This window comes from Theobroma umbraticum, unplaced genomic scaffold (assembly GCF_002168275.2).
Source record: "Theobroma umbraticum cultivar Fairchild unplaced genomic scaffold, ASM216827v3 scaffold_95.0, whole genome shotgun sequence".
NCBI lineage: Eukaryota > Viridiplantae > Streptophyta > Magnoliopsida > Malvales > Malvaceae > Theobroma > Theobroma umbraticum.
This window is the reverse complement of record NW_018397257.1, coordinates 7,291,335-7,302,010: the sequence shown is the minus strand read 5'-3', so window position 1 is coordinate 7,302,010 and position 10,676 is coordinate 7,291,335. Positions and strand designations below refer to the sequence as shown.

Below are 10,676 nucleotides of genomic sequence, written 5' to 3'. Positions count from 1 at the left end.
AGTTTTTTTTTTTTTTTGAAAGTCGGCATTGTCGAGTTAGACACAGCTTCTTAAAAGAAATTATACCTTACTTTGACAGCTACTTCATTACAAATCATTTCCAGAAAATATAAATACAAATAAAAGGAGAGGCTCGGGAATTTAAAGTCACTGTTTAGGATGATGCAGTGAAATTTTACTAGTTGCTTTGTTATTGGAGATAAATAGTCAGACAGCTAATTAAATAAATATCTTACCAATGGAATTTTCTTGGAAGACATTGTTATCCCTAGCTAGGAGCCACTTCCATGCATAAAAACTACTTGGATCGTACTGAATTATAGAAGGGCTCATTGTGTTTTCCGTCCTTATTTGTCTATAATGATCCTTATCCTTAGCAGATGATCCAAGAACTTACGTACAAGTTTCCTTGAATCTTCTTGTCCGTCTCTAAATACATGTTGAAAATCAATTGCTCTTTTATATAGAGTATTGTATATCAGTACTCTGTATGTTTAACTGTCATTAGTTTGAGTTCTGTTAACGGGGCTTAATGCAGATTTTCCCAGAAAGATGGCGTGAACAGTGGAACCAATGGGAACTACGTTCGTTGGTGCTACTCAGCCTTTCCTTGCAAATTATCCTCAGTTTCTTTGGTAATCGGAGAAAATATATAGCAAGAAACTGGATCAGTTTTATTCTTTGGTTGGCCTACTTATCAGCTGACTATGTTGCAACTGTCTCACTGGGCATCCTTGCCAGTAATCAGGGAGATTTAGATGATGATTCCCTTGATAATGCTATAATGTCGTTTTGGGCACCATTTCTTCTCTTGCACCTTGGGGGCCCTGACACCATAACTGCGTATTCTTTGGAAGACAATGAGTTATGGCTTAGGCACTTGCTTGGTCTTGTTACCCAGGTTGGGGTGGCATTTTATGTCTTTATAAGATCCTTGAAGCCAATGAAGCTCAACTTCGTAGCTATTCCAATGTTCATTGCTGGAACTGTCAAGTATGGGGAGAGGACTTGGGTTCTCAGGTCTGCAAGCAGTCAGCATTTTAGGGAGTCGCTTCTCCAACGTCCAGATCCAGGACCCAACTATGCCAAGTTTATGGAGGATTACAAGTTGAAGGAAAGGGAAGGATTTGAGCTGTCGTGTACTGCAAATCAGGCTTTTACAGTTGTCCCTCGTACCAACTCATTTCAGGGAGGTAGCCTCATTCCTGATGGTGCCATTTTGATTGCTGCTTATGATTTCTTCAACACGTGTAAGAGGCTCTTTGCAGATCTCATTCTCAGCTTTCATGATATTGAAAAGAGCCACTCCTACTTTCAGAGGTGTCATTGGGATGAGGCTTTCAAAGTGATTGAAGTTGAGCTTGGATTTGTGTATGACTTATTCTATACAAAGGCAAGTATAGTATATTCCAACTGGGGTGTTTTTCTTCGCTCTGTGAGTTTATCTTCTACTATTATTACTTTAGCAACTTTCACCGCGATTGACAGGCAGGGATTTAAAACTGTTGACGTGAGTATAACATTTTTGTTGCTCATTGGAGCTATTTTCCTTGAGATTTATGCAATTCTTGTGCTGCTTTCATCGGAATGGACAATGCTTCGGCTCAGCAAACGAGAAAAATTTCCAGTGAGTCAGACTTCTAAAGCCATATCCACGTTCAAATTTATAACTAGCAAGAACAGATGGTCAAATTACATGGAACAGTACAGTCTTATTGGTTCTTGCTTCAGAGGTGAGCCCGGTGATTTGCATGGAGTCCAAAGGCGTGGCTGGATTCACAAACATGTTCATGGCAATATAACTTCAGAGAGTGTATCTCCTTGTCTGAAAGAATTTGTCTTTGAAGAGCTTGTGGAGAAATCAAAGGTTGCCTCAAACTTTTCAATTTCTAGGCAATTATGTGCTTGCAGGGGTGAGCAGGTACTTGGAGAGAAAAACTGTCTAGATAGACTTGGTTGGAGCGTTGAAGTCGAGTTTGATCATAGCATTCTGCTATGGCATATTGCTACAAGTCTCTGCTATTGTTATGATCAGAAAAGGAATCCAAGTTCTGTTCTTGATTCAAGATGTAAAGTCAGCAAGTTAATATCAGAATACTTGCTGTACATTCTTGTCAAGCGGCCTTCTATGATGCCTAATGGAATTGGGCAGATCAGGTTTCAAGATACAATTTGTGAAGCAATAGAATTCATTCAAGAAAGAAAATTCATATCAAATGCCTCCTTAGCTTGTGAAAAGCTACTGCAAGTAGACACCAGGATTGAACCTGCAATTGTCAAAGGAGACAGAAGCAAATCTGTGCTATTTGATGCCTGTAGACTAGCCAAAGAATTGCACTCAGTAGAACAAGAAAGGAAGTGGCACACAAACGAGAAGTGGGAGTTAGTAAGTCATGTATGGCTGGAGATGCTATCATATGCTGCCGGTCAATGTAGGTGGAATCAGCATGCTCAGCAACTTAGACGAGGTGGAGAGCTGCTCACTCATGTCTGGCTATTAATGGCACATCTTGGCTTGACAAAACAATTCCATATTTCACGAGGTCATGTTAGAGCTAAAATTTTAAGGCAGTAGCAAGACTACCAACTGAAGCTGAAAATCGAAAGGTCTAGCTGATAATTCACTTGAAAGGTCAACCCCCCTCTTGTACCATATAAGTAAAAGATACCATGCATCAGATTATTTTCTTTATCATTTACTCTCTTCTTCTTGTTGTTGTTGCTACTGAAATAGATTATAGAATTGTTTATTGTGTTCTTTTCTTCATCACGATCCAAGTATACTAATCAGTGGGGCAGGCCAAAGTAGTGATTCAGGTGCTTGTTTGATGCTGTATTTAATGTACAATCTGGAAATTTTGCATTTTGTCATATGCTAACTAATATTCTAACGTCAGTGCAATTTTATAACACCTAAATTAAATGCATGTTCTTACAAAATAGTTAAAAGACTCGGTACACTTGTGTTTACATGGCTTCAGATATGCAAAAAAATGGATGCAGACATATACCGCCAGTGGTCCTGTAAAAGAAATGTGCCAGAAATTGTAGAAATTGAATTGTTGGTTTTGAAGTTCAAAGATTTCAATCCTCTCAGGGGGCCAAAACGTTGCTACTTAGATTCTGAAAGAAAACAACTCTTCTGCTGGTATGCAAGGGCTAAAGCAACCAGAGAAGATCTTCCTCTCATCTCCTTTTCTTAGGCATTAGCTTTGTTTTTTTCATTCCGGATTCCAATTCTTTTAAGACTGTTGGATAGAACTTTGTTTGTCTTTCCTACTTCTATTTTTTTTTTACAAATTTGGTTTTTTATTTTTTTGACTGTAGAAGGGTTCTAGTGACATTGAATGGAAGCACCACGAAGAGGTAAAAAGATATTCCTAAAGTGGTGAAGAGTTATTGAAACATTTCTTAAAATAATGAGTGTCGTAGCAAACAGAAGAGAATTAGAAAGAAGCTCTGCAAACATTTCTGTTTGCAGCCTCCTCGTGGGTGTGTTGAGGAATAATACTTGTATGGTGGCAGCAAGTAGATGTTATTCTGATAACATATTGTCCTTTGTTTTGATTCAGTTTGCTTTGTTGTACTGATAGTTAATATTAAGGTTAAATTTGAGTTGTCCTTTGATGTGTTGGTTTGCATGTAAATCAACATTACATTTGTTAAATATACTTGCAGTTGTCTTTCTGTAGACAAGGTATATAAACCTTGTTTTTTGTATTGATGAAACAATTTTCTGATCATTATCTCCAATTCATATACTCTGCTCTTTCTCGTTTTATTACATTAACAGGGTGAACTCTAAAAACATCATCATTGAATTTGACTCCAAAAACATTATGTCTTGGGTATCCAACCTTAGTATAACCCCATGGCGGCTGCAACAACTTATTCTTTAGATTTGTCCAATCAAAAACAAAGTGGCTAGTGGTCAGCAAATTAGGCACATCTCAAGGTCAAATAATGAGGCTGCAGACAACCTTACTAAATCAGGGGTTAACAGAATGCATGATCTTCTAAGTCTTTATCCTTAACTGTTTTTGATGGTGCCCTCTCCTTGTTTGCTGCTACTTGTTGCTGGGTTTTAATGCATGCCTCGGTGACAGAGAGCTTTCCTGGGCTCCTATGCTCTGGAAAAGGCACTGACCACCCTTGGGAACAACATGAACTTAATGACCTGCAAGAGGATGAAACACTCACAGTGTTTATGTTCCCCTCTCTTACTTATCCCTCTACCTGTTTTTGCTTCAAGCCAGGTTGTGGTCTTTTGCTTATTTTTTTGGTTGTCAACTCTCTTGTACAAGACTTAGTTTTTGTTGACCAATTTTTATACGTCAGCTCCAGAGTAAGATCCTGATCTGATTTTACCAGATTTCTTCTCTTTTTGTGTACATGGGTTTTCTCCTTTTGATATGAATACACCACATATTTAATTTTTTAAAAAAAACTCTGGATGAGAATGTTTTAAAAAAAAGCTTATTAAATGAATTATAAAAGCTCTATGTATAACATCAAAAGTGACTGAAAGTAGTTTAGAGAAAATTCATCATCCAAGTAATATCTCATTTGTTTCTAACTTATATTAACCGTAAGTTCTTCATTAAGACAATCTTAATAGGTCAATATGAAAGTTGCAAGATTAATATAGATAAGTTAAAAAGTAGACATCGAGTCAAATTTTTTATCTAGTCTAGATATATGATGAAATGATTAAATTATACTGAAAAGTTAGTCAAATTATATTAACTTTTTTGATATTTGGATAGTCATGATGTATTGATAGATACCACTTATAATCTATAAATATAAATATAAATTCTTAATTGAATTGATTTATATTTATTGTCAATATATCAGGGACGTAATAGGTATACATAATAAGATAACAAACTAAAATTAAAATAAGGCTAGTATTTAATTGAAAATTAAGAATTTTCAATATAAACTTAAGTAAATTATTTAATTAAGTGGAAAGATTAAAATATAATAAATTAAAAATTAGATTTAACCTAATTATAAATACTTTTTATATATGTGTTGTACTTTGTAAGAAGAAAGTGAGAAAAGATAATGGAAAAATAAAGGAGAAAAATCCGGCATCATTTTCTTAAGAAAAAATTTTCTTGTCTTCTTTTAAAGTCAAAAACAAATAATATTTGAGAAATGAGATTTTTCAAATAACCTTAGCTACTAGCATTGCAGCATGACACCACATAATCCCAACTTAGTATAAATTTTTCAATTGACATCTGTGTGAATCATTATCGGAAATTAGACATATGACAGCTTTGCTTTACGACAACCGAGCTTTGATGTACAATCAAGTGGAGGGATTTTGACATGTGATTTTTGAAAATACCTCCTCAATGTATATGGTTGAACATATATTTATTTTTAATATATCAATTGAGCAACATAAGTGATCCAAAGATGATTTCGGTTTTGTATGTTTATATTCCGTTACATTATATGAATGTGATTCCTTCTCCAAGCATACTCAAAATCCTTCATAAGTAGCATGCATGCTGGGTAAAAGAATCAATCAAGAATGAAATAGGATGATTATTTAAAAGGTAAAGAAAAACCTTTACATGAAGAGTTAAAATTACTTCCGCTCACTCCATTTTCTTAACCAATTTTTTATATATAAAGAAGCCCTGCTTGATGCCTCTAGGGAGGTTAGCTGTTGTCAAAGTAAATTTGAAAGTTTAATCCTGCATTATACTTGTGCTAGGAACTTTTCAGCAATCTCCCCCACCAAATAATATGTAAAACAATAATTAAAAAAAAAATCAAATTCCTGACAGAATAAGAACCAGATACAATTTATACCAGCTACTTCAGCTAAAGGTGCAAGAAAGATTTCTCCTTTTTTGGATTATTATTTATCAACAAAGATAAAAAGCAGAAGATCTGCTACAATTGTTAAAAAGGAGGAAAACAGCCATTAGCAAAGGAGACAAGGCTACTAAACAAGATTAATGATAGAACTAGAATACACCAGAAGGTTTCGACGAACACAAACACAAGAGAAGACACCAATCAAGAAGCAAATAGAGTGTTTTGACTGATGATCAGCCATAAAAGAGCATTTTGTCCATGGATTTCTCAGAAACTTTGCAAAAAGTACAACTCTATCGGAATAGACAAGGGGCAATAGGTTGAACAACAGCAAAGAAACTTTGAAGTTTGCTATCCACGAAGCATTTGGCTTAATTCGCCGCGAATTCCTGCATGACACAATGAAATGAAAAATCTAGCCATAGAGTATTGTCTGAAACAGAAAGACTAGTGACAGCTCCCGCTTCCAAACAAAAATGTTGGACAGAAACAAGGACTAATGGTACTAAAAGAGGAAGACTTACCTCAAACCTCAGTTAAATCTGACGAGAAAACTTTTAATCTTCCACAAAGACAGAAGGTATATGGGCAATCTTATACCAATCCTGCCCATGGTATCTAATAACCCTTGCTTTAAATTGCTCAGTCATACCTTTTAGCTTCAACTCACGGCAATGAACTAGGTGTAGAAAACCATTTGGGATCATCTTTAAGTTTTCACAATACCGAATTTCTATGTCCTTCACAATCGCTAGAGCTCCTTTTTGGACCTCCAATACCTCTAGGCCTTGCAACTTCCAAAGTTTTAGAACTCTAAGCAAAGGAAAGCACCCTGTGGAGCAAACCATAAGCTTCCCTGTAAAGGAATCGGCTAACAACTCAAGAACTCGCAGGTTTGGGAGCTTCTCTAGGTTAGGCATTGGATCATCCAAAAGTCCTGACAATGACAGTGTAATCTCTGTGAGATTTTCTGGGAGTTTCTGCACTACTAGTGGATTCAGCCTTCCCATTAAGTATATAGAGGAGAGATTTTTTAGGTTCGACAAAGGTCTTAAGAATAAAGTGGAAGGTTGAACAGATTCATCAATTGATCTCAGCCTTAAAGATTCTAGGTAACTCAATCTTGCAATCCACTTGGCCAAAGACTTCTGCTGTGACAATGTTAACCGGATCACAAGTCCTAACTTTCTAAGGTTAATTAACCTGTTCAGGCCACCCTCTACTGGGATCTCCTCATCCAGAAATGCTCCCCATAACGTTTGGAGATCAATTGGAGAGCAGGCACTTGGTGGAGCAACAAATCTACAACGATATCTGTCACTCAAGTATAGGTGTCGGAGTCGCTGCATCTTCCATATAGTATTAGGAAGGGTGCTAATATGTGTGTTTTTCAAATCCAACGTCTGGAGCTTTGGCAAGTAGCCAATTGATGATGGGAGCATCTCTAAGTAAGTTCCTCTCAGGCCGAGATACCTCAGTTCTTTCAGCTTCCCTATTCCTTTAGGTAACTTGGGTCGAAATACACCTTCAAGGTCAATTATTAGCAACCGCAATAAAAACCTTCCCAAGATTCCTCTGCGAAGAAAGTTCCCTATGTCATCTCCAGGTTCAGGTCCTTCCCGAAAATCAAATGACAATAGAGAGCGGAGGTCCCCATAATAAGATCGCAAAGAATTAGTTGTGGTTCTATTTCCATGGATATGACGGAAGCAATCATCTTGCTTGTCAAGGTGATCAGCAACTCTACGAATCATGCCAGTGCTAGAGGATGAACAGGAACAAGCAGCTTCATCTGGTACTTGTACAAAACTAGCTTTCGTAGCTTTTGACACCCACTGATCTCTTAAAAGATGGTGCATCCTACACTTTTTTATTTTCCCATTAGATTTCCATTTGACCACTTGAATCATACCCTGATTCTCCAATTGTTTTAAATACTTTTCTGCGATATCTTCTGCGGCCTTTTTGCTGCTTTTCTGTTGTTCTATCAGTCCTTCAGCAACCCACAACACAATCAATCTCCTCACTGAGATGTCATAGTTTTTATCGAATAGCGCACAGTAGGAAAGGCAAAGCTTCAAAGGAGATGGCAATGCATCAGCAACCAGGCTCAAGTTATAGTACGTTGATGCTTGATCTTTATCAATTTGCTCTAATACTATTGACCAGTGGTCTAAAGTTGCTGGTGTGCTTGATAAAATTTCTGCAGCTGCAGAAATTGCTCTAGGTGAACCCATGCACTTCTTGACAATATCTCGTCCAAGTTCTTCCAACTCCATAGGGACTGGTGGTAGCTTTGCTGTAAATAACTCCCAGCCCTCTTCATCACTTAGTCCCCTCATGTGATATATAAATCTTTGGCTGTGATCTGATTCCGTAGAAAGAGCAACTGCTCTATCACGAGTGGTTATCAGTATTCTACTTTCAACAGGAAATAAACTTTGAAGAGCATCCCATTGTTTCAATGTCCTCAAATTATCCAAAACAATGAGATGCCTTCCATTTTTCAAGGCATCTTTGATCCTTGTGCTCAATTCTTCCACAGATAATTCCTCTCCTTCGACAGACGATTCCCCTTCTTCCTTTCCCATCCATAATTGATTTGCTACGATCTGCAGAGTCTCTTTCAGTTCAAAGTCTTGAGATAGGGTCACCCAAGCACGAGAAGGAAAATGATTAGTAACAGGAGCACTCTTATACACTTTCATTGCAAGAGTTGTCTTGCCTACTCCTCTTGCGCCTGTAATTGAAATCACTTTCCGGTTCCCTTTGCCCTCAGTTAACCTTGATACTAATATATGAATGCCTTCCTCTAGACCCACAGCTCGTTCTTCTTTGATATCATCCACAGAGAATGGTCGCTTTTGCTGCTCCAGATTCTGAGACACAGTTCCTGTCCTTGCCTTGAGAAGCGACATTCCCAGCTCACTTCCTTTGGAGATAAGTCTCAAGATTGAGGCCCTGATAATTTCAATGTCATCGATCACTTTATATATCTCTGCTCGGCCCTTGAAAAAGGATAAAGAGTCCTTGATACAATTACTGTAACTGGGCTGTTTTGATTTTTGCTTTCTTGAGAAAAAACCATCGGTTACAGCTTCTACTTGAGTCGTAAGAAATCTTACTTCCTCTCCATATCCTTCCAACCCTCTTTCTTCTATCACATTTTGTGCCATGAGATGCATTCGTGCCAGTCCTCTTTGTATCAGTCTGAAATCCTCCTCAAATCCATCAAGCAACTCTTGTTCAAAAATCAAGAGATTTGAAAGATTATCCATTGCTTTAACAAGGCTGGCTTCTGTTGTCTTCCACGGGCCTGGTGCCAATGTCTCCATCTTTTACTTTCACTGACAATTAAAGAACAAAAAAAAAAAAAAAGGGTTCAATCTGAATTCTGTTTCATATAGATTCAATAAATTAAGACCATCATTTCCGACAGCAGAAATAATTAGTAATAAATTAAGATGAAGACATGACTGATCAACATTTCCTCTACAAATTATAAAGACACAACCCATCATTAATAAGTTCACGCTTGAAAAACGAACAACTCCCCATCAAAACTTAGATCGAAACACGCAACAAAAGCAAATCAAGACCAGCAACAAGAATAATTAATTTTATCTCCAATATCTGATCAATGAATGCATATAAACAAATACAAAATCAATATAATTAACTTTTTTCTAACTGTCTGCATACTATCTTGTCACTCCACAACTTTGAGTTGAGCTAAAGAATATAATAATGAAGTACTCTTCTCGAGTATAAGGGTATCGGCCGCTCATCAAACTTGCATAGTAAAACCAGCTTAATTAGTTGGAACATCAAAAGGCTACCAAATTTCATAGCATTGCATGCAGCTATATATTGATGCAGACAAAACCAAATGCAGGATTCGTAATTTTTGTAATGATGAAATGGGGCAAACCATGGAGATGGTGTTAAGATATCTCACCTTACTAAAGCTTTCCAATTTTCTTCTTCTTGTCTCTACTCCTCTTCGTCTTCTTTGACAGCCAAATTCTCTTGCTCAAATAGCAATTTTGAGAGGGAATGAATGGTCTTAGTCAAACTGCAGAACAAGGTAACTAGAGGAAAAACGTGGGTCTTTTAGAAAACCTTTTTGCATGGTGTAAATGTGAGAACGTTTGGACTACAAAAAGGAACAATGGTGAAGTTTAATAAGAATTCCAGGTTTATATAATGGTTGGATATGGAATTACTTAACAGAAAAACATGGGATTTGAGCAGGTAAAATCAAAGAGTTAATCTTGGACAGAGGGAGTTTGGATTTAAGTTAGTTTATCTTTATCCATAATGCACAGAGTAAGGTGACATAATTTCCAATACGATGAAAGGAGAAAAGCAAGAACCAGCAATGGACGTGAATTTGTATATGAGATCAAGGTTACATTGGGGCTTTCCATGTAATTTCATCATTGTTATTGGTAACATCGGATGTTGAACTTTCTATCTCATTTCCACCTTTTAACCTATGCATTAATTAGTATTAAAATTCATTATAAGTTAAATGTCCCTTCAACACCATAGATAATAGGACGTACATTCTCACGTAGTCAATAATACATTTCTCAAAGAAAATTGGACGTACATGCCCTATATCGTAAATGGATCAAAAGAGTTCAATAAATTTTTCTTCAACTGATTTTATTCTTGAAAACCCAAACTTTCATAACCAGATTCAAAAGAAAGACGGTTGGATTAGAGGGTTAAAGGAGAAAGGAAATTTAGACGTAGAACAAGAAATAATTTAGAAGAAATAATTTGATTTTGGATTTATGGGATAGAGACAAATGGTGGAGCCAAAGTGA

The 10,676-nt window shown here is 36.7% G+C and overlaps 2 protein-coding genes across 2 annotated transcripts; one reads left to right on the top strand and one right to left on the bottom strand.

The window, feature by feature from the left end:
• The first annotated feature begins 509 nt into the window (after positions 1-509).
• Positions 510-3,015, top strand: LOC110412747 (uncharacterized). The gene is made up of 2 exons (XM_021423361.1): positions 510-2,632; positions 2,982-3,015. The coding sequence occupies exon 1, from the start codon at positions 533-535 to the stop codon at positions 2,573-2,575; it is 2,043 nt and encodes a 680-aa protein (XP_021279036.1). The 5' UTR covers positions 510-532; the 3' UTR covers positions 2,576-2,632; positions 2,982-3,015.
• Positions 3,016-6,398: 3,383 nt separating this feature from the next.
• Positions 6,399-9,176, bottom strand: LOC110412806 (putative disease resistance protein At1g50180). The gene has a single exon (XM_021423431.1). It carries the CDS (start codon positions 9,174-9,176, stop codon positions 6,399-6,401), a length of 2,778 nt encoding a protein of 925 aa, XP_021279106.1.
• Positions 9,177-10,676: the final 1,500 nt, after the last annotated feature.

Coding starts and splice junctions, on each gene's coding strand:
- LOC110412806 (XM_021423431.1), bottom strand. CDS start 9,176: ATGGAGACATTGGCACCAGGCCCGTGGAAGACAACAGAAGCCAGCCTT.
- LOC110412747 (XM_021423361.1), top strand. CDS start 533: ATGCAGATTTTCCCAGAAAGATGGCGTGAACAGTGGAACCAATGGGAA.